The sequence below is a fragment of the Lissotriton vulgaris genome, chromosome 8, assembly GCF_964263255.1.
Source record: "Lissotriton vulgaris chromosome 8, aLisVul1.2, whole genome shotgun sequence".
Classification (NCBI taxonomy): domain Eukaryota; kingdom Metazoa; phylum Chordata; class Amphibia; order Caudata; family Salamandridae; genus Lissotriton; species Lissotriton vulgaris.
Window position 1 is genome coordinate 1,511,004,235 of NC_141696.1, and position 23,775 is coordinate 1,511,028,009.

At 48.2% G+C, this 23,775-nt stretch overlaps 1 protein-coding gene across 1 annotated transcript in view; it reads left to right on the forward strand.

Annotated features, from left to right (window-relative positions):
- Nucleotides 1–1,040: 1,040 nt before the first annotated feature.
- Nucleotides 1,041–23,775, forward strand: part of HGD (homogentisate 1,2-dioxygenase) — a 247,906-nt gene continuing 225,171 nt past the window's right edge. Inside the window, exon 1 of the mRNA XM_086935628.1 lies at nucleotides 1,041–1,497. Within this exon, the coding sequence (XP_086791754.1) occupies nucleotides 1,483–1,497 (15 nt within the window). The 5' untranslated portion in view covers nucleotides 1,041–1,482. The remainder of the gene's footprint in view (nucleotides 1,498–23,775) is intronic.

The following is a 23,775-nucleotide window of genomic DNA, read 5'->3' on the forward strand; positions in this document are numbered from 1 at the left end:
ACCGGCTCTCTAACCAGTGAGTACCAACACTTCTCAGGCGCAAACAGGCACTCTGACCAGTGAGTATCAGCACTTTTCAGGTGCAAACAGGTTCTCCAACCAGTGAGTATCAGCACTTCTCAGGAGCAAACAGGCACTCTGACCAGTGAGTACCAGCACTTCTCAGGAGCAAACAGTCACTCCAACCCGTGAGTATCAGCACTTCTCAAAAGCAAACAGACACTCTAACCAGTGAGTACCAGCACTTCTCAAAAGCAAACAGGCTCTCTAACCAGTGAGTACCAACACTTCCTAGGCGCAAACATGCACTCTGACCAGTGATAATCAGCACTTCTCAGGTGCAAACAGGTTCTCTAACCAGTGAGTATCAGCACTTCTTAGGAGCAAACAGACACTCTGACCAGTGAGTATCAGCACTTCTCAGGAGCAAACGTACACTCTAACCAGTGAGTATCAGCACTTCTCAGGAGCAAACAGGCTCTCTAACCAGTGAGTATCAGCACTTCTCAGGAGCAAACAGACACTCTGACCAGTGAGTACCTGCACTTCTAAATGTCAATTTAAAGGACTGGAAGTAGAAGATCAAAAGTGTTGTGAGATGTGTCATTGAACCCGGTCTCCATAAGAATTAAGAGGTGGGGTTTGCACTGTGTGATGGTGTCTTAGAGGCCATTGGAAAGGGCACAGCTGGTGTGATCCTTTTTGTATGCCTGCGTGTTAAAGAGAGGGAACAGAAGGACACTAAAACCACAGAATGCTCCACCATCTTTTTCTTTTTTTTGATGCATAATTTAACTAACCAGGCTACTTAATGTGTGTCTCTCTCTGGAGCCAAGCCAGAGGGCCCCTCCCGGGTGCAAAGGGAAAACACTCAAGAAAGTGAAAACAGTACAGCAAAAAAAATCCACAATTCTCGCACTAAACTAAAGTATTCTGCTGCAGGCGCTGAGTTTTCAATGAGACGCGTTTTTCTGGGCAGGAGAGAGTTAAGGGCGGCACAGTGTTTCACATTTTGACTACTAAACCGTCCTGCAGTGGCTGTGATCTCTCCGGTCGGGCCCCGGGGTGTGTGCGTTTTGCAGAGCTCTCTCTAGCCGGGCCGGGTGTGTGTGTTTTGCAGAGCTCTCTCTAGCCGGGCCGGGTGTGTGTTTTGCAGCGCTCTCTCCAGCGGGCTGGGGTGTGTGTTTTCCAGGGCTCCCTGCCTCTTCCCAGTCCTGCCTGATGATACGCCGCGGTCCGTTCCGCCCCCTCCTCCCCCTCGGAGTAACTTTTTGGGAGTTCGGGGTTGGACAGCAGAGGCCCAGCCCTGGCTCTCGTTAGACCCAGACTTTGGAAGTTTGCTGCACTCCCACGAGACGAGAGAGCTCAGCACAGCCAGCTCCGCACACGCACCTCCAGGACCGGGCGGGAGCCGAGGGGCCCCCGGAGGGACCAGTGCCGGAGTCCGCAGCTCCCGGTGAGAGACGGAGGCCACCCGAGGGAATGGCAGCGCTGAAGGTGAGTGCCCGACTCTCAGACCGGCTGATTAACACCGTCACCTGGGAAGTCAGCATCAGGTGATCGGATCTCCACTCCCGGCGCCACGCGTACACACCCCCTGTGATAGTGTGCAAACGGCCCCGCCTTCCACTGCCTGCGGTCTCTCATTAGCAAAACTGAAAGACCCACGGGATAGGCTATGTGTCAGATATAGAGGCTAATATAAAGTGTTTTCTTTTCATTTATATGTAAATATATATATATATAATCTGTGAATAGCCAGGAAATATGAAAGGCAATCTGCCCCCCCCATCTACATTCCACACCTCTGGATATTTTCATTTCGCAATACATCTGTACCTATAAGCAGAAATGAGTCAGTTGGAATGCCTGTGACTGACTCTGCCCCAGCTCTCCTGGACTTCGGTGTGTTCTGACAAACTTGCTGCCTCCCGCCTGCAACTGAGAGTAAAAAAATGCACCCTTGTCTGTGGCAGTGAACACGCGCCCCGTTTGAAAGACGCCTTCATGAAAGGAAGTGCCGATTCTTGGCTCTGTGTAGTGTGTGTTCACAGCCAATGGCTCATGTGTACCTTATTTAGTATTTATTACAAATTAGCACTTTACCTCCTCCTGTCGAGGCCCCGGACGCTTTTACATGAGGCTGTGTTGTGAGGAAGAAAGTAGTTTCATATATTCACAGCAACGTGGATTAACGTAGCACCTTCCACAGAATTGATCTGCTTCTAAGCGCTTTCGTGCCAGTTCCTAATGTAATATCACGTTTGCACTTACAAAGCGCTCGCTCGCCCGCTGGGGAGTCTTGGCGATGAATACCACCTATTCATCGTTACCCAATGCAATGGTACTCCTTTAATCGCCCTCGGAAGGATGAAAGGCTGAGGGAACATGCTGAGATTCAAACCGGTGGCCCCGAGGTCACAAACGGATTTCTGAAGTGCCAATGGCAGACGTGTAATCCGCCTCGTGAGGATGAAAGGCAGACTTGATCCTGCCAGAGTCAATCCTGAGCCTTGAGGTTACAGCCATAACTGAGTAGAGGGTGCAGTTTCCTCTTAACTACCTTACCATCTGGAGTACAGTGTTCACTTGTGAAAACCACATCTGGAGTACCGTGTTCACTTGTGAAAACCACATCTGGAGTAATGTACCAGGCCCTGGGAGCCTGTTGGCTTCACTGTGCCCACCTAGAAGATACCCCGTGCAGTTGTGTTGTGTGGGCCCACCCCTGGATTATTGTGTACAGTTGTGTGACACAACTCGCCTGGAGTGTTGTCCCCAGCCCTGAAGGTCCCATCTCGGATGTAGTGTTTTGTTCTGCACGCCCCGGCTTGAGCACTTCTCAAGAGATGTGTGTGTGTGTGTGTGTGTATATATATATATATATATATATATATATATATATTGTGCAGCCCTAACAACATGAGAAGTTGCCGTTTCATAAGATCACAGGCGTCGTGTGAGTGCCAGGGGTCTGAAGCGGAGCGCTGCACCCAACTCTGGGGGTCCCAACAGGAGGGCTGTGCCAAGTTCTGGGGTGGCCCCAGGCATTATGGCGAGTCCAGAAGCCGCCTCTGGGCGCTCTGTCCAGTCCTGGAAGTCTTACCTCCACCCCTCACTGTCCAGTGCTGGTGACCACGCCAGGGGTGTTTGTGGAGGTCACATCTCTGGTATCTCCAAAGTACTGCGCCTAGGTCTGTAGGCCACATCTGGACTCAGGCACGAGGCTCCGACCTGGAGTCGTGTATGCAGGAATGCAGGGTTGAGCAATCGGTCATGACTAGACGGCAGAGTCAACTCATCCTCAGGTTCATAGAGTCTCTGCAAGAAGACAAGAGCATCCTCCTAGGCCTTAAAGCGCTTCAAAGCCCCTTCTTCGGGAGTAGTGGATGCTATATCAACCCTATAACAATGCAGTATGTGGCTGGAATCCCTCCCAGCAGGCGCAGGGTGGTGTCTACATCCCCAAAGGACGTGGGTAGTTTCTATGCATTTAGTAGGATTTATAAAGCGCACACACAGATATAAAGCGCCAGAGCAGGTCGGAGGAGCACAGAGGGGGCGGGGAGTGGGTGGAGGAGAGGGTGCATACACCACAAGAGTTCACAGTTGGTAACCTTTCTCCAGACGCGTTACATGAAGCTACGGTGCTCTTTGCAGAGAAGTGCCTGCACTTTCTTCTCAACAGCACACAGCCTCGATTCTCTCTTCACACCCGTGTACTCTCTGTCCCAGTCTCTCTTCATGGCCTTCGCACCCTAGGTTAATTATTTTTAGGCCACAGTGACCAACCTCAAACTGGACGAACACGGCAGTGATTGTTGAGCACCTTTGAGTGGCGTCCATCTTTGGCTGACAAAGGTCCGGTCAACATGGCGCCGTCTTTACTTAGGGTACCAATGTAAACCTATGACGCCAGGCGCAGAGGCGCCTCGAAGCACGGCTTTCCTTCCGTACAGCCACCCTGCAGTGCCTTGATGGATTCGGGGTGGACGTTGAAACCTCTCAGTGAATGGTCGACTCGTGGGTCACTGTACTGTAAGTAAATTATGGTGGGGCTGAGGTCGCCCTGGGGAGTCAGGAACTGGGCATTGATAATGGAATCCCGTTTAGACATTTGCCCTCTAATTCCGGCCCATGCACTGGGTAAAGAAACGATAATTCGATCCAACTACGTCATATCCCTGTAAGAGAATTTGGAAACGTGTAACAGCAATATAAACAAAATAAAATATATGACATTAAAACTGCGCTCTGTAATAATGTAGCAACACCTGGTTTCTGAAAATGTGACCTAAAAATATCACATACATACACACAACTGTGTGTAACAGCAACTGTTGTGTTTGCAGCAACAGGTCATGTTTGAGATGCTCCTGCAAACATGAAATAGTCACTGTAATGCATGTGTGCAGTGCCTGTCTACCGCTGCCCTTTAGTTTGCACTGACTGGGGGCGGGTGCCTGCCAGCCAATCAGAGGCGCCCTCCAACATCTGCCCAGCAGCTGGCCGGAGATGATCATTAACCCAAGGAGATGCTGACAGGGGCTGAAATCAGGATTTCATCATAGGTGGAGCTCGCTTCTTACCCCGGAAACAGTGCGGCGGGAGCTGCCAATCAAAACAGACCTGTCACTCAGAGGTCAAGAAGACCCCTTTAAAAGCCTCAAGAAAACGGTTCGATCAGTTATTTTACATTTTGCGGTGCTGTCTGAAAATAACACGCTAAGATGGCGCAATGCACACCATGCACGTGCTCGAAGGATGTGTGTGCAGTAGAATCACAGGTCTGACTAGTCATAAAAAGCACAGAGGGTTAATGTCCCTGCTGCAAGGCACGGCGTGTGGCATAAGGGGGACAGATTTGTGTTTCTATAGATGCCGCACAGTTGCAAATATCTGTATGTTACTACGTCCTATATAAATGGTTTTTGGTGTAATGACCCACACAGACAGACACGTCTGATCTTCTCAAACTTCATGTATATCTGTTACAGGGCTTGGGGGAAAAAACCTGCCCCCAAAATCATACCCTTAACACCGATAACAGTGTGGCGGTTTGATTCCAACATGTTGGATACCAAACATGCCCAGGTTCGGCACAGCCACTATATAGTTAGCCATCACGTAAAGACGCCTGGCCAATAAATGTGTCAAAATGGCTGACTGCACTTACAAAGCTAGGCGAATCGACTACGGGGATTGTAGCGGGTGTCCTGCGCATGTAGGGGCATCCTGACACTAATTACCCTCCACCCTGCCTTCAGGATTGAAAGGCCTGCCTTATGGGCGATTTATAGGTTTTAAGTGTGGTGAATTCAGATATAAGGAAACTTATAACTGTAGTGAGAGCTGCAATGGTAGCCCTGTAGTCGCAGAGTGGTCTCTCATGGGTGGCACAATACATGCTGCAGCCCGTGGGAGACCCCTGGTGTACCTATGCCCTGGTACCGCAGTACCATATACTATGAAATTACAAGGATCCACCAGTAGCTAATTGTGGAGGTACCAAAGTGCTTACCACTGTCCAGTTTAGGGAGAATGCACAGTGACTGAGGTCATGATCAGCATAATCCCAGTCAGACCAGTCCAAAACACACTGTCACCAGGCGAAAAGTGGGGGTTACCACGCTAGAAGGATCCTACCTTCCCACATAACCTCCCTACCAACAAGCATTGGAAATGCAATAGGTCTCGCATTAGGAAAGTTTGAGCTATTGGTATTGTAAATGACACTTTTTTTTATTTATGTGTAGGTTTTGAAAGTAGCAAAATTAATAGCTTTGTCAGTTACAATGTCAATAGTTTTAACTTTTGCAAATGTGACACCTATAGCATTTGTAATGCAATGTGTGTTGTATTTACGTGACTTAGATGTATTGATATTACAAATAACAATGGCTTTTAATTTTGTAAATAATTAATACTTAAATAAAAGTAATTGTAATTTATAATGGCAATAGCTTAAACGTTTGTAAATAACTTTTGTGAAGATTATGTTCAGTGTATATTATTGTGACGACAATCCAAGAACATTGCATTTGCACCTACACACACAGAGCCACACACATGTAGATGTGGTGGTGGTGGATCTGGGGGATATGGTGGTGGTGGATGTGGTGGTGGATGTGGTGGTGGTGGTGGATGTGGTGGTGGTGGTGGATGTGGTGGTGATGGCGGTGGATGTGGGGGTGGATGTGGTGGTGGATGTGGGGGTGGTGGTGGATGTGGTGGTGGTGGTGGAGGTGGTGATGGTGGAGGTGGTGGTGGTGGAGGTGGTGGTGGTGGTGGTGGAGGTGGTCGATGTGGTGTTGATGTGGTGGATGTGGTGGTGGTGGATGTGGTGGTTGTGGATGTGGTGAAAGTGGTGGTGGAAGTGGTGGTGGAAGTGATGGTGGTGGGTGTGGTGGATGCGGTGGTGGATGCGGTGGTGGATGTGGTGGTGGTGGATGCGGTGGTGGTGGATGCGGTGGTGGTGGATGTGGTGGTGGTGGATGCGGTGGTGGTGGATGCGGTGGTGGTGGATGCGGTGGTGGTGGATGCGGTGATGGATGTGGTGGTGGTGGTGGATGTGGTGGTGGTGGTGGATGTGGTGGTGGTGGATGTGGTGGATGTGGTGGTGGTGGTGGTGGTGGATGCGGTGGAAGTGTTGGATGTGGTGGTGGATGTCATGGTGGATGTGAAGGTGATGGATGTGATGGTGGATGTGGTGGATGTGGTGGTGCTGGTGGATGTGGTGGTGTTGTGGTGGATGTGGTGGTTGTGGATGTGGTGGTTGTGGATGTGGTGGTTGTGGTGGATGCGTTGGTGGATGAAGTGGTGGATGAGGTGGTGGATGAGGTGGTGGATGAGGTGGTGGATGTGGTGGTGGTGGATGCGGTGGTGGTGGATGCGGTGGTGGTGGATGTGGTGGTGGTGGATGTGGTGGTGGTGGATGTGGTGGTGGATGCGGTGGTGGATGTGGTGGTGGTGGATGCAATGGTGAAGTGGTGGTGGATGTGGTGGTGGTGGTGGATGTGGTGGTGGTGGATGTGGTGGTGGATGTGGTGGTGGATGTGGTGGTGGATGTGGTGGTGGATGTGGCGGTGGATGTCATGGTGGATGTGATGGTGGTGGTGGTGGATGTGATGGTGGTGGTGGTGGATGTGGTGGTGGATGTGGTGGTGGTGGTGGATGTGGTGGATGCGGCGGTGGTGGTGGATGCGGTGGTGTTGGTAGTGGTGGATGGGGTGGTGGTTGTGGTGGGTGTGGTGGTGGTGGGTGTGGTGGTGGTGGTGGTGGTGGTGGATGCGAAAACAGCGAAAAGTTACTAACACCCTTCTTCAATGACTGAGTCAACCTTCCACTTTTGATGTATTAGCTTGTAGGTGATTTAAAGGTAAAACAAACCCTCGAAACATAGCTAGGAAGGAGTAGATGCTCCCACAGTATATGCAATGCAATGGTTTTGGATAATGTACACAGATGAAGAGATCGTGAAGGGTTGGGGGTGGGGGAGAAGTTTTTGGGCTTAGCCCTACTGACCGGAGGAACTGAATATCCGGAGGATGCAACTGACTGTTTAACTATACGCGTTTTATACTAATGCTGTCCATGGTTTGTGATAAACCAAATAAATCTTGTAATGATAAAAATAAAAATAATACTATAATATAATGTACAAATAAAAACAGTAGCTATAAGAAAAACGTGCACGTTCTAGTGAGTTGCTGTCCTGTTTCCTGTGCTGCAGATCACCATCGTACACCCTGAACTCGAACGCAGAGCATCTAACAAAGGGTAACGCAGGTCAGCGAAGTTCCTCGTTCAGCAAAGTGCGCGAAAATTGCCGTACAATTCCATTTGCAAACATGTTTACCACCGCATTATATGTATAATATATTTCACGAATGCGTGCAAATAGGTTCTCCCTTTGGTACAACGAGCACCAGGTGTATGCATACGTTTATAAACAGTAGACGCATCACTACATCAACAGCTCCCTGAGTTACAGATTAATATTTTGAAATGTAAAGCCAGGCGTACAGAGCAGTAGGGGGCGAGACCTGTTGATATATAAAACTATTGGTACAATCATCACAACAACGGCACCCTGACGGGTAGAAAGGGTGTAGCTGGGTAGAACGAGATGCCCATCTAAGCGCTAGGCCCCGCACCCCCTCGCTCCCCGTCTACCAGCGGGTCCACGTGCCCCACATTTCAAAGGTGAAAGCCGGGCCTGGAAAAAAAACACGTTGTGTGCTAGATAGCGCAGAGACAGTAACAAGTGGGAGGGAATAGCTCTCGGCATTGCTGGGTGGGCGGGGGAGCAGGAGTCTGTGGTGTGAGAGACAAATGTTGGTGTGTGAGGCTGCCTTTCAAGTCGGGTGGGGGAGCAGGTAGTCTAAATGCGACAAATGGTAGTCTGGTGCGAGGCGGGGGAGGGGGAGCAGGGTAGCAAGCGGGAGTGGGAGAAATAAGTAGGGTCGGGGAGTTTGTTCGCATATTCGCAAAGGAAACTGCAATAATATATTTTCAGTAGTTTAATGTGTCACTTTGAAAACTGAAATTTAAAATATGCTGTACGACACAGATACATTCCTTATTGATTGTATGAAACTCCAACTGTGCAATAAATAAACCCTTTCCTAAAAATGTCTCCGTGTTGCTACCTTGCGTGTCAAAGCCATTTAAAGATCAACTAATTATTATCGTGAGGTGCGGAGGATGTGTCGTTCTTTCACCACACCCGTTTCATTTTAAATAAAAGTAGTTTAAAACAAAACACAGAGGAGCTCGACCAGAGAGAGAGAGATGCCGAGACATTTTGAATGCATACAATCGAAAGGTGTCAGTTAATGGAGGGAACATACTGAGAAAACATAAGATCTTGAAGAATGAATATACAGACGACCTCTGCCTCCTGCACCCAGCACCGTAGCTAGGAAAGCTCCTGTATCCCCGACTGCACAGCTATTAAGATAGGTGGCTGCGTGTATGTGTTAAAGCTCCTCCTCCCAGAAGCACACTTTCGGGCTTGGGACAAATTGCTTGCAATTTGCATTTTATCTGTTGAAACAGCAGGGTCAAATAGCCGCAATTGAAAACAGAAGGGCAAATACAAATATTGGTTCCTAAACAGAACCACAAAGCGCGTTTACACGGTCTTTTGAGTTCATGCGAGTGATTTGGGCAAGAGCGAGGAAAAACAAGCATTGGCCGCGGGGCCGGGAGCGATGACGAATTTTGGATGGGGGGAGGGGGGAGTATTGCCAAGCACTTGAGAGCTAATAGAGATTTTATTACAAAGCCAAACAAAACTGTACCGCAAGTCACAAAAAAACAAGCTTTCACTTTGTAAATAATACACCCCACCCAAATGGAGATCAGGACTTCAAGGGAACATACAATACCAGGGCTTTGGGGAGAGGAACATTTTCTTGCGTAGTGCTGTGCATTTTTGCCGCTTGGGCTCTCCGTGTCCTATAGAAAGTACAGGATCGCTCGAAAATAATTAAAGCACGCTGTCAAGGTTGAACAGCAATTGTTGAAACATCTGAATGCGCTTCCTAGGTGGGTATACACACATACACAACTTGCAACCAGTCAATTCAGCATCTAAACAGAGAAAGCACCAAGTATAGATTGCGGGTGCACATTGTCTGTTACCAGAATGCAGCCGAACGTTACTAAGAAACCGCAAAACCCTGCGATGAGGACGAGTACTCGTTACGACGAAGGAAGTCGGCAAAGCAATTCACCGGCCACGGTGAGTGACACACGCCTTCCTCTTGACATACACTGAGAGTGCACGCGCTTGTGTATTGAGTAGCAGACGGTGTATTATGAACGCGTTAAAAGCGGATATGGAACACAAGAATAAACAGAAGGGAAAAAAATAATGTGATGGGGACCGAAAATAATGACCATAACCCTGCGATGAGGACAAGTACCCTTTACGACGAAGGAAGTCGGCAAAGCAATTCACCGGCCACAGTGTGTGACATGTGCCTTCATCCCGACATACACTGAGAGTGCAAGCGCTCGTGTATAGAGTAGCGGATGGTGTATTATGAATGCCATAAAAGCGGATATGGAAGAACGCTACATTAAACAAGACGGAGGGAGAGAAGGGGAGGGGGGAGGAGAAATGCGACACGGCGGGCAGGGGAGGGGGCGGAGCGGGGAGAGGGTGTGAAAGCAGCAGGGGCCTGGAGTGCGGCTGAGGGAACTGATGTGCACGCGCTTTTAAGCTCAATGCGCATGCGCATTGAGTTTGAATTTCACGGGCACTGCAAGGAATCGCCACGATTCCTTGCAAGTTAGTTAAAGACTGTTTAAGCCCCCATAGTCTCGCAAGCTCGATGCGCATGCGCATTGAATAGCGAGACCTAAAAACGAAAGGAGATGAGGCTAACCGTGCCCGGATGACTCTTTATTTCCTAAGTGGTCGTACGAGGAAGGTCCAACTGCCCTGGCATGGATACTCCCTATGTTATGGTCCACTTAGAAGTGCCTCCCCTGTAGGGATTTGGATCTTTTAAAAAGTTTGGGGTGTCTGCCTGTCAATTGTTTAAGCCAAGAGAGGGGCTTGTGGGTGTGAGAAGTTGGCCTTGCACCAGTCCAAACGACCCCTTAGTGATGGTAGGTTAAAGACAACCTTATAGAAAGCTATCCTAGTGGTAGCTGTGGGGAGCAGCCTTCAGGCTAAGTTTTGAAGAAATGTAAAGCAGGTTGTTTTACCGGGTATATATATAAAATATATGTATTTATTCTAAATCCATCCCCCTAGTATCTTTATGAGGCTAGTGTCAAAAGTACACAAGTAAAATTATTTAACACACAGTAATTTAGCATAATATATGATTAGCCCTAGGGGCGTCACAAACCATATACAAAGAAAGTGGTATAAGAACCACGACTGACATAGATACAAGGCCTAGAGCCTTTAGAACTGCTGGGGCCACCAGGAACCACCCAAGGTAGTGGCACAGGGGACCCATGGGGGACGTGTGCAGTGTCTAAACACAGCCGCGAATCACTATTAATGTCTATGGGGAAAGTCGCGGTTGGAAAATTACTCGTTAAGGACACTTAGAAGTGGACTAGGACAAAACCCCTTTAGAACTAGGCAGTTCTAGAGTCAATACCCACGGGAGCACCGGAGTACTCGAGTTACCTCACCCAGGGAAGCCGGGTGTATAGGTGTATTTTGGTGTCAGGTTTCGTTGTCGTTTTTAATGGCGAGCTGCTGAATAGTGCTGCAGGCGACCAGGTGAAAAGTGTCCGGATGGATCCATGGGTGGATCGAAAATCTTATGAACCTGAAAGCAGAGGGGGCAGAGTCTGGGTCATTAGCTAGTGACCAGGAAGGCGATGAGAAGATGCCAACCAATGTATGGAGCAACCAGGAAAGCCCAAGAAACAGAAGTTACCTTCCTGGGGACCCACCATTCAACGGACAAGGGATCGCGAAGGAGCCTCAAGCTGAAATGCTAGAAGGGGCCCACGGAACACTCGTGGAGTGTAGGCCCACAATCTTCGGTGCAAATGATGCTCGGGGCTTGGACTACAAGTAGCCCAATGCACAACTTCGTGAAAGCGTGGGAAGTCGATGCACTTGCAAATGTGCGCGGGGTCCAGGGGTTCTGGTTCCACGTCTCTCGTGATGGCTGCGGGTCTCAGCTTTGCTGTGATCTCGTGTCGGTATCGGAGATGTCTGGAATTCTGGGTCCTGTGTCGGAAATCCTTCGGGATCCGGAGGGAGCCTTGGAAATGCAGACCAGCAAGATGCTTCTTTGGTGACTGTTTGAACAGGGGAGTCACTCCTTGACCCCTAGGGAGATTCTTCCATCTTCTAGTCAAAATAGAATGTCGAAGGTCCAGGATATATGTTGCAGAGTTTCGTCCAGGGTAATCTAGAGTCCTAAGGACTGCGTTCCTATACATATACTAAGTTTAGGGGTTGGACTAACTATAGGGTCCCACCTATGGGAGGACCTGGGGAGGGGGTGGTTACACCCCTTCCCCTTTGTCCAGTTTTGCGCTAGAGCTGGGGCTGAGTGCCACAGCAACCGGTTTGAACTGGGATATGCACAGGGACACCAAGTGTGCCCCCAGCACTGTCTGAAAAGCATTCTCTGAATGCACCCACCCATCCCCAATACACTAAAGTCTCTCTGGGGAGGTGTTTACACCTCCCTGTGACAGGAAACCTATTGTCCAGGCCTCCCCTGCCGGAGTTTCGTCCAGCAGCAGGAGGTCAGACCTGTGTCTGTGGCTGTGGCATCCATTTTGTGATGCCAGGGCTCTTTTAAACTATTACTGTTAAAGTAAGTGGGTACATGTCTCCTCCCTCCAGAAGGGTGGAATTCGACCCCCGCCGCCAGGACTGGCGAGGGGTAGGATTTCAAAGTGTTTGGTGTCAAACACAACATGTTTCCATGCAGCCATTCCAAAGTTAGCATTAACTGCGAGGTTAATGGACCGTGTCGGGCGGGCTGGCATCCAGGGCCGGGCCTTGGAGTGGATTAGGTCCTTCTTGTAGGGCCGGACACAGGCAGTGCGCCTGGGTAATTTTACAGCACCCAGGCTGAATATTACCTGTGGGGTACCTCAGGGCTCCTCCCTTTCCCCCCACCTATTCAACCTGTACCTTCTCCCCCTGATTAAAGCACTAAAAAAAGAGAAATGTGACCACATTCAATTATGCGGATGACTTACAACTATCTTTTACCATAGACAACTCTCCTGATTCCATCACTAACTTTCAGGAAACTATTTTGTACATCCGCCTTTGGATGGATCACAATCACTTGAAGCTCAATCCTAGGAAGACGGAGGTGCTGCTGATAGGTGGCAGCCACGTCTTCTGGGGCCCCCATTACTGGCCAGCTGAGCTGGCGCCATACCCTAAACCCCCCACCTCTGTAAAAAGCTTGGGGGTAACTATAGATAGCGATCTTTCCCTGAATACCCAAATAGGGACAGTGGTCTCAAAATGCTTCTTTCAATTACGAAAGATCCAGAAGATACACCATCTGCTCATTCACGCAGCATTGATACAGGTGGTGATAGGGTTGGTATTGTCTAACCTAGACTATGCTAACTCTATCTACCTAGGGCTCCCTTCCTGCCAGATAAAGAGGGTCCAACTTGTACAGAATCAGGCCGCAAGACTGATTTATCAGCAGCCCAAGTGGCATTCTGCCAGACCTCTTATAAAAAAGCTACACTGGCTCCCATTGCTTCAACGATCCACTTTCAAGACAGCGTGTCTAACATTTAAGTCTCTGAACTGTCACAGCCCTATATTCATTAATAACCTGATATCCAGATACACTCCTACTCGGGATCTACGCTCCAAATATCAAAACCTGTTAGTCAGTCCGAAGTTCAAGCGGAAACGATATGGTGGTTGCCGTTTTGCACTCTTGGCCCCACAGCTGTGGAACTCACTCCCACCGGAGCTATGGTCTTGCTCTGACTTACTTCGGTTTAGGAAGCACCTCAAGACGTGGTTATTCACACAGGCTCATGAATAAGTCCTTCCTCGGTATGCGACCAGCTTAGAATAGCGCCATGAAACCTTGGTCTACGCGCGCTTTATAAATTTGTCATAACATAACATAACATTTAATGCACTTAATAGTATATGGTCTGGCTGCATCACAGAAAAGCTACAGAGAAGTGATTCCGAAAGCTGCAGAGGGGCTCAGCTCATGCTTGGGCACCCTCTCATACAAAACCAAGCACTCTGCCTTCAGGATTGATAAGGCCTGCCATAGGAGTGACTTATAGGTTTATATGTGTCAGTGATAAAAGGTAGCTATTGGTAACCTATATCTCAGTAAGGGGTGCATGCACCGCCTTACCCAGACTGCTGTAGCAGACCTGTAGTGTCATTTTGGAATGCTTCCCAGGGGTGGCATAATACATGCTTCAGCCCTGGTAGGCCTTTGGGGTACCTATGCCCTTAGTACCTAAGGTACCAAATACTAGGGACTCACAAGGGTAACCCAGTAATCAATCTGGAGTGTACCTAATGTACATGCAATCAATTTAGAGAGGAAGCAGGTAGGCTGGGGCCCAGATTAACAGGGATCCCAGCCAAACTAAGTCAAAAACCATCAAAACACCAGGAAAATGGGGGCAACCATGCAGTAAGATTCTACCTTCCTACGGTGGGGTATCTGAATTGGGAAGTGAGGCCCTAGCAGGGTTGGTCTCCGCTTCCTCAGAGAACTGGCCACAATAGAGGCCTTTCTCTCAAAGGCTGGCTTGTACTTATCCCTAGGAGTCAACCTTTTTCTGATTACAACTTTTGGTTGATCCTGTCTGGCTGGAACAATGTGGGGCCAGTGACGGTGTGGGACGGTCTTGTTCCAGGTCTTACTTTGCCCAACAGAGTCCCTATGGGGGATGTCACTTGCTAAGGGTATGAGGGATCTCTCAGATTGCTGAGGGCTATCCACCTGGCCGGTACTACTAGGCTGGGGTACCTAATCTGTAGGCGAGAGGATTCCTCTGGGCAGTCGGCCCTGTGGGACCTTTGACATCCCTGGCCTCTGCAGCACTAGGCTGACTTAGGCTTGGCAGAGAGGAGCAGGATACCTGCTCTAGACTAGGCACCTCTTTGGAAGGGTCCCCTGCCCTAAGTGGCTCTGTCTGACCAGGCCTGACCTCCTCTGGGGCAGTTTCTTCACAAGGGGTGGGATCAGTTCCCTGGGGAGGCTGACCCTCCCTTAAGGTCTGGGGGAGGAAGACTTTTCTTCCTCCCGTGTGCTTTCTGTTGGAGCTGCGTGGGCCATTCTTTTAGGATCCAGGGTTACTTTGTAGTTGGACTGGGGCCCTAGGGGTCTCACCAACCTGCTCTGGGCGGCCTATCATTTATAGATGGGTCCTGAGTTCTACTTCAGCCCAGGCTGAAGTCTCTAGATCATTGCCCGGCAGACCATCTACAGGCAGGTTGAGGGATACTGCCACCCTTGTAGGGCCAGTTACCCCTCCCCAGCTGAGATTGACTATGGCCATTGAGTGATCTGTTCCAATACCATCAGTGTTGGTCATCTGGTACATGTACCCAAGTAGAAGCTGAAGAAGGGACACGCATTTCCCTGTCACCATGATGACACTGGCTTCTGTGTCCCTATAGCCTGCAGCTTTCTGACCATTAATCAGAGTCTCCTGTCTGTACTTGCCTACAGTATTGTGACTTGCAGTAAAAGTGGCAAAACCCATACCACCATCACATACTACGGTGGCCTACGTAGAGGAGCTGGCTTCTGTGTGTCCCTAAACTTGACCCTGTACTGTTCAGTGGTTAAACCAAACACATCCATGAGGGCACGCTTCAAGACTGAGTAATTGTTTGCAACCTCCTCCCTAACAGTAAGCAGTCAGTCTCTGCTTCTGCTAGCAAAGCAGAGCCACATGATAGCTGATCCCTACCTGAGGGCCCTTCTGTACTTTACAGGCCCTCTCTAAGGCAGTGATCCCCTTATGTATGTCATCCCCCTCCTAGTAAGGAAGGACTATCCTGCTCAGGTTCATAGCATCAACAGATTGCTCCCTGACCCTAGGGACACTAGTGACACCATGGGACTCTAGTCCCAAATTCTTCCCAGTCCTCAGTACTTCAAAGGTTTCCTTATCGAGGGTCAGCTGCTCTTTCTTAACATAAACAAACATAATATGTGTATTTGTAAAACGCACGTATCAACCAAGGGTCTCAAGGCGCGGAATAACAGATGTATATTGTTACCCAACTCAATGGTACTCATTTTATAGACCTCAGATGGATGAAAGGCTGAGTGGACCCACCGGGATTAGAACCTGTGACCATGTGGTCGAACACAGGCCCCTATAGTGGATGCATTAGTCCACTGTGCCACCAGACCTTGATTCTGAGCTTGGCTAACTCAAGTTTAAGCTGGTGGTAATCCCCCTCTAAGGAGACCTCCCTCTTACTAGAGATGGAGATCCCTATGAATTGTTAGATACATTGCAACTAACAGAGGAGGATCTAGACCTCCCCTGCATCATCTGCACCCTCCCAGGAGGAATATAGGGGGACCTACCTCTAGGGACACCCACTGTAATATCTGTACAATACCAGGGGTATCAGAGTTCATCAAGGTCAAGTCATTAGACTCCTCCTGGTCAGGCTCAGAATTTAAGTCACAGGGGTGACCACCCCTGACCCATCTGCTGGAGCCACCCCACCCTCATTGTTCTGCCCTTTTGACCTACCAGCTTTCTGGAGCAGCAGTTTTAAGAGTTGTTGAGTGTTAGGGTTACTACCTGTCTTTAACTTCCTTGATGCAGCCAGGTTCCCAAGTTCCTGGAACTTAATACCACTGTATCTAGAAGATTGGGACCCACAGGCTTCCACAAATAAAGACATGGTAAACTAGGTGTAGACGGTGTTGCACCTACCTATCATAGTTTAAACTAAACTTAACAAGCATTTGCAATGTAATATGTCTCACATTTACGAGCGTTTGAGCTATTGGCATTGTAAATGACAATGCCTTTTATTTATGTGTTGATTGGAAATAGTTTACACGCTCGCAAATACGAGACCTATTGCATTGCAAATGCTTGTTATTATGCCGCCCTCAGAGGAAAGGGTTCTGGATCAGTGGTCAGAGCTACCGACTCGGGAACTTGGAGCATGTGTTCGAGCCTCAGCGTCGGCTGAACATTCTTTAATTCTTAGCAAAGCATTTAATCTCCTGCCCGGGTTTTAGAAATTTAATTTATAAATAAATAAACTGCGATCTCTCGGAGGGGTGGTCAAGCAGTGTTGGGTGGGAGGGGGATTGGGAGAGAAATAAAAACAAGCATTTGCAATGCAATAGGTCTCGCATTTACACAAGTTTAAGCTATTGGCAGTGTAAATGACAATACCTTTTATTTATGTTTAGAATAATGAAAACAAAAATAAAAGGCATTGTTATTTGAAATGTCAATAGCTCAAACTCGCGTAAATGCGAGACCTATTGCATTGCAAATGCTTGTTAGATTAGTGAGTAGAAATGCTCCCTTTGGGCCCGCTTGGCAAATTAATTAAATAAACTAGCGCGCCCGCTAAAGTGAAGGACCTCGCTTATGAAGGAGACTGTGTAACGTCACAAGTAAAAGATCCAGTCCTCATGGAAGGTAAGAGATGGCGACAGGGTGGTAACAAGGAGGGACTAACAAGCCTCGTAATCAATCGGAAGCCAGCACTTACTAAAGACAATGACACCAGCCAATCAAAAATATGGGCATAGAGAAGGCGAGGCTTCCACAGAATACTCGACTACTGCATGCCATGCAGAGCGAGCAGCGCATGTGCGCTACCGCTAGGCTCGACCTAACAAGCCACACGAAGGACATGGACGGAGGAGGGAGGGGGAACAATGCAGATAGAGTCCACAGATTTTTTTAATTAACACAGCGTCCGCTTCACGAGGCGTCCATGCAGCGGGGGCATATTTTAAAATTATACTTTCAGCAAAAGTGAAAGCGTGCATAGCGCGCTGCAGAATACCAAAACGAAACAAAAACTGCCCCATTGCTAAAGCAGGTGTCCCACCAGTGCGCTTTAGATTAATTAAGCAATTAGTTCTCCCCAAGGGCTAATGCAAGCTGTAGAGTGAGGACATAGTAAAAGGTCCAGTCTTGTTGGGAGGTTACAACAGAAGACAGGGAGGTACTCAGGAGGGACTAATAAGCCTATCAACAAATCAAGAGCCAACATTTACAAATGACAGTCACAGCAGCCAACTTAAAAGATGGGCGGATCTTCAATTCCATACCTGAATACAGCATGCCTCGCAGAGCAGCCCATTCCTTTCCCAGGCACAACCTAAAAAGGATTGTAGAAAGCGTTGTGTTTGACCCTCCACTAACAATCCAAAAAGTTCAGTCGAACTTACTGTTCTACAAAAAGTTTTATATGTGGATCCCAGTCAGACTAGGTAAAAAAGCACTGACACCAGGTAAAACGTGGGGTTAACCATTCTAGAAGGATCCTACCTTCCTACAAGCGTCCGGAAAATTCTAGATCAGGCCCTCTGGCTTCCATCTTCCTTCTCACTCTAAACTGAGTGCCATTAAATTTGTCAATATTAACAGACTCCTTCCCTGTTTTTTTTAATACAACTTCTCATTAGAGTTTTCACATAACATCTCCAAGCAGACAGATATTGTTTTATTTGTACATCAGTGCAGACCAGGTTTGCAAAAATACTGGTGTTTATCAAGAGAGATTGGACAATTTGATTACTCTCCAATTCTGTCACTTGCTTTCGAACAAAAAACAATGCTGAGTGTATAAGTTGCCTTTCAAGGGAAACATTTAGAAACTTCGGTCAATATGTTCAACTAAGTTGATTTGAAAATGATCCAAAATTACATAATATACCTACCTGGCAAGCAATAAGAAATAGTTCAGGAAACAAGCAGGCCAGACCCAAGCGTGATTCATTTACAGAGATCCTCTCCAAACTTAGTAAAATGCACTCCAGCCACCTACAGTGATTAACATATACATCTAAGCAGAGTATCCCAGGGGGCTTTCCCTGACTTACAACACTACCTTATCTCAGTAGATCCCCTATGCCTCAACAGAAGGCGACAAACTAGACTGCCTAAGATCATGGACGGTGGCCTGGAGGTCACTCTCAGGTTCAGTACGGCATTGCAAAGTTCAAGGAGCTGCAGGGCAGCAAAATATATTTCATTTTTTCGCCTTGCGTTTAATTAGAACTACACATAAAACACAACACGTCGGGAAGCACGATCAAGGACAACTGGCATTTCATCTGACCAAGGCTCTCATAAGAAAATGGTTGGTTGGAGCATAGAGCTAAAGTTCATAGAACACTAGGTGAGTATATATCGGTTCTCTCTCAGAGCAAGTCCATGGAGCGTAGTCAGGTGACTGAAACGTGTTACTCCTGGCACAACTGTATCTAATGAGCAGGTGACAGGATCTTCTTCTGGAGGAAGTGTTGGACAGCCTTGAGGAGAAGACATAATTCATGCAGGGCTCGAGTCTGGGTACCACGCGGGTGGACGCCGTCCCCCCACTTATTTTACCGGGTGGACGCCGTCCACCCTGCAAAGATGACCTTGCTGAGGAATAAAGTGTATTCTTGCCAAAAAGTTGCTCAGGGTTTCTTTCAGACAACATGAACTCGCATTCACAACGGAAGTTAGGAGCCCTTAATGTCACTGAAGTGATTTACAGAAAAGTAATAACTGCAATAAACAAAACGAAGTATTCTGGCAGAGGCCAGAAGCCGGCAGAAACGATGCGGGCATTAATTTTGAATACGAAAACCGCAGGGCACCTCGGGTGACCCGAAAAGGAAGAGAGCCTATGTACGGGGAATGTCGTAAATCTGACTCTGGCTCTATGCGCCTTTCGAAGGCATAAGCGGCCTCTTTAAGGCGACTTTGATGTAATAACCGCTGCGTCTTTGCGCTCTATGTTGTTTTTACCTTTCGTGACGTCACTTCCGGTCGCGACGTCACTCCGTGTCTTTGAGCGCCCACCCACTTCTATGTTTTTACCTTTTGTGATGTCACTTCCTGTGGTGACGTCACTTCCTGTCTTTGAGCGGCCCAGCACTTCTTTATTTCGGACTTGTGCCCTGAATGGAAAATTTGCTAACATTCGTGCCAAGAATTTTCAATTCTATTAAGGACAGGAGGCGAGGATTATGCTTACTCAATTTCTTTACTGATAAACACAGCAGCCAATCAAAATGCAGTAAAGAAAAACAACAACACTACCCAGAACACTAGGTAACCATAGAGTATGAGAAGGTATAAATAGGATCATAGAGGTGAACACTTCCTCTTTCTTTGTCCATAGTCAATAATAAGAAAAATGAACATCAAGGTAACAGTCCATCAAAGGAGTCCCCCGGAGAGGTCATCGTCCGGCTGACGTGGAGAAGGAACTTCAAAGAACCAGAGGAACAGCAGGAGACCAATTAAGAGAAGAAAATCCCGGCACACCTCATTTAAGGTCGGAGCCTGAGGGAAAGAGACAGAAGCCGTAAAAACTGATCCCCAAAAGTTGAACATAGTAACCATTATAGGGAGGGAAACATTTCATAAGGAAGAACCAGAGTTATACATTATAAAAAGCCAGATGCATTTATAAAGACAATCATGAAATAAGGGTGGGATAATCCTCGCCTCCTGTCCTTAATAGAATTGAAAATTCTTGGCACGAATGTTAGCAAATTTTCCATTCTATGGCAGGACGGAGGCTCCGATTATGCTTGTTTAAAGCTTCGCCACCACAACAGATGCAACATCAAGAATAGGCTTAAAATAATAAGTCTTAAACACAGTTTCAGAAGACCAATCTGCAGCCTTCATGATGTCTTGAAGGCTGGCCCCCATGGAGAAAGCTTTAGAAGCCATGGCTCCTCTAGCAGAATGAGCACCAAACAGAGAAATGTCAATGCCCGCTTCATGCATGAGCCACCGTAGCCAACGTGCCAAGGTAGCCGGAGTCACCGGTTTGTAAGGTTTCTGTAATGCAATAAGCAATTGGCCATGTAAATCATGCCGAAAAGGTGCTGTACTTACCTCATAATCTTTAATACACTGAACCACACATAATTGAGGATTGTGGGGAAAAGAAGGGTAAGACACAGAAGGCGTATTACACTTAGTCCTTTTTGAAATAACAAAGGTAACACCTTCAGGAGAAAAAGAACGACCGGCGAGATCTAAGGCCCGCACATCAGAAACTCGTTTGCAAGAGACCAAGCACAAAAGCATAGTGAGCTTGGCTGACAGTTGTTTGCGTGTCAAAAGAATGTTGGAAGGCCAGGCTGACAGAAAACGCAAAACAACCGAGACATCCCAAAGGGCTACATATTTGGGACAAGGAGGTTTTTTCATCCGGATGCCCCTTAACAACTTAGAGATCAGGGGATATTCCCCCACTGGTTTACCATCAAAAGGCACATGGCCTGCAGAAAGTGCCGAACGGAAGTTATTAACCGTTCTGTAGGCTAGCCCAGAGGATGCCAAGGACGCCAGAAAATTAAGAACTAAAGAAATATCCGCTGAAACGGGATCCACTGACCGCTGTGAGCACCAATCACACCAGCGTTTCCAACATGATGCATAACGTTTGTGTGTGTTGGGTGCCCAAGCCTCATTGATAAATCTGGTAGCGTCGCTCGATAAGCCCTGGATTTGCCAGCGTCCCCCGAAATTCTCCATGCTACCAGAAGGAGTTGACCGGAGAGCACCAGTGGGTGAGGTTCGCAAAGCGGATCCAACAGGAGGTTCCACATGTGAGGAAGAAGAAGCGGCGTTGAGCAGCTCATCTCCAGAAGAACTGGAAACCATGCTTGAGCCCTCCAAAGAGGGGAGATTAGAATCAATTCCGATAAGAATAGACGTGCTCGGGCCAGCACCCGGGGAATCATGAGAAATGGCGGGAATGCATAACACAGTTGGCGAGGCCACTTCTGGAGAAAAGCGTCCGTGGCAAACGCCTCCGGATCCGGACGCCAGCTGTAGAATCGGGGAAGTTGGGTGTTGAGGCGGGAGGCAAAAAGATCCAGATGACAAGGCCCCCAAAAGCGGGACAGCTTGCGGAACACACGAGGGTGGAGTCTCCAATCGCTGAAATCTCTCAGGTGACGAGAGTTCCAGTCCGCGATCAGATTGCGAGAACCCGGAAGGTATTCTGCAATAATCGTGATCTTGCGCTCGAGACAAAGGTGCCAAAAATCCTTTGCAATCTCCGAGAGAAGCTTGGATCTGGTACCCCCCAGTTTGTTCACATAACGAACCGCCGAAACATTGTCCATTCGGAGAAGAATGCAACAATTCGTCTTCTGAGGGGAGAGACACCGAATCGCAAAGGAGCCCGCTAGCAGCTCTAGGCAATTGATGTGAAGGGTCAATTCCTCCGGAGACCAACGACCCCCGGTTGATACTGATCCGCAACGGGCTCCCCAGCCCCAAAGGCTGGCATCGGACTCTATCACAACATCGGGAGTCCTCCCAAACAGAGCCCGGCCGTTCCAGGAATCCATGTGGTCCAACCACCACCTCATTTCCGTTTTGGCGTCCTCCGAGAGGAGGATGTGATCTGAATAACGAAGACCCTTCTGCAAATGACGGATTTTGAGGCGCTGAAGAGCCCGATAATGTAGAGGTCCTGGAAAGATCGCTTGGATTGAAGACGATAAGAGACCTACAATCCTGGCTATTGACCTGAGCGAGACCGTCTGTTGAGCAAGAAACGATCTCAAGTCCCTCTTGATGGACCTTATCTTCTGACCTGGCAGAAGAAGCTGACAAGAGACCGAGTCTATCTGAAAACCCAGGAAAGACATAGATTGGGATGGAGAAAAGTCGGACTTCAGGGGATTGATAAGAAAACCCAAGGATTGCAGAAGGTCTATGGTCCAGTGCAAGTGAGACTGCAGAAGAACAGGACATTGAGCCAAAAGGAGAATGTCGTCTAGATAGACAATAAGACGCACTCCGCGTGACCGCAACGACTCCATCACTGGACGAAGGAGCTTTGTGAAGCACCACGGTGCGGAGGACAGGCCGAAAGGAAGTACCTTGTACTCGTACCACCTGCCCATCCATTGGAACTGAAGGAATCTGCGATGCGGAGCGTAAATCGGAATTGAAAGATAAGCATCTTTTAGGTCGAGACGTACCATCCAATCTCCTTCTTGAAGAAGATCTCGCAGAAGATGGATGCCCTCCATCTTGAAATGGCGATAAACGACATTGCCGTTGAAGTCCTTTAAATTGAGGACCAAACGAGATCCTCCCCCTTTTTTCTCCACGAGAAAAACTGTGCTGACGAAGCCTTGGGGATGAGGAGAGGTAAGAGTGATGGCTCCCTTTGTTAAAAGAGAGGAGACTTCCGCGGAGATGAAGTTCTGATCTTGTTGGGAAAAAACAAAAGGGCGAGGCCGAAGATCTTGGTGAGGGCGAGAGTAAAATTCTATTTTGTACCCTTTCACCGTCTCCAGAATCCAGGCATCGTTTGAGATCAAACGCCAATTGTCGAGAAAAAACTGAATTCTGCCCCCCAAAATTACATTTGATGCTGAAATCAAGCTCACCTGATGGGGAAGAGTCTTGACGTCCTCCATAACCTCCTGAGTATCCACCTTTTCCTGGTTGACCTCTATTCCTCTTAGAGGGGTAGAAGGAAGACTTGTTTGCAGAATATTGTTGCTGACCACGTTGGGACTTGTTCCCTCGCTGGGAAGCATTGTCGGAACCACGGCCGGACGAACGCCCCCTTCGTCCGGCCCTGCCGAAAACCGGCCGGAAAGCCCTTTTTAAATTAGACTGGGCTTTGTCAAGGCCACTAAAGGTGGAAACAAAGTTTGACAATTCCTTTAGGAAAGGGGTACCAAAAAGTAAACCTTGGGCCATAGGGCCCGACTCCGAAGAGGCCAAATCTGTAAGCCTTGGGTCTAATTTCATGAGGATAGAGCGCCGGCGCTCAGAGGACAAGGCACAATTTGCGTTGCCAAGCATACAGATTGCCCGCTGAGACCAACCGACCAGAGCATCGGGGTCAATAATGGAACCAGTTTCTTTGGCTTGGAAGGCCAAGTTCAAAATTTTTGTAAGAGGGCCCAAGAGATCCAAAAGTTTGTCTTGACACAAACGCCACGATCTATCAAGGCCTTTGGTAGGGTCTTTAGAATATTTCTTCATGTACGTTATCATTGTAGGATCCACATCAGGAGTAGCGGCCAACTTGTTTGGTAAATCAGGACGTGGGCA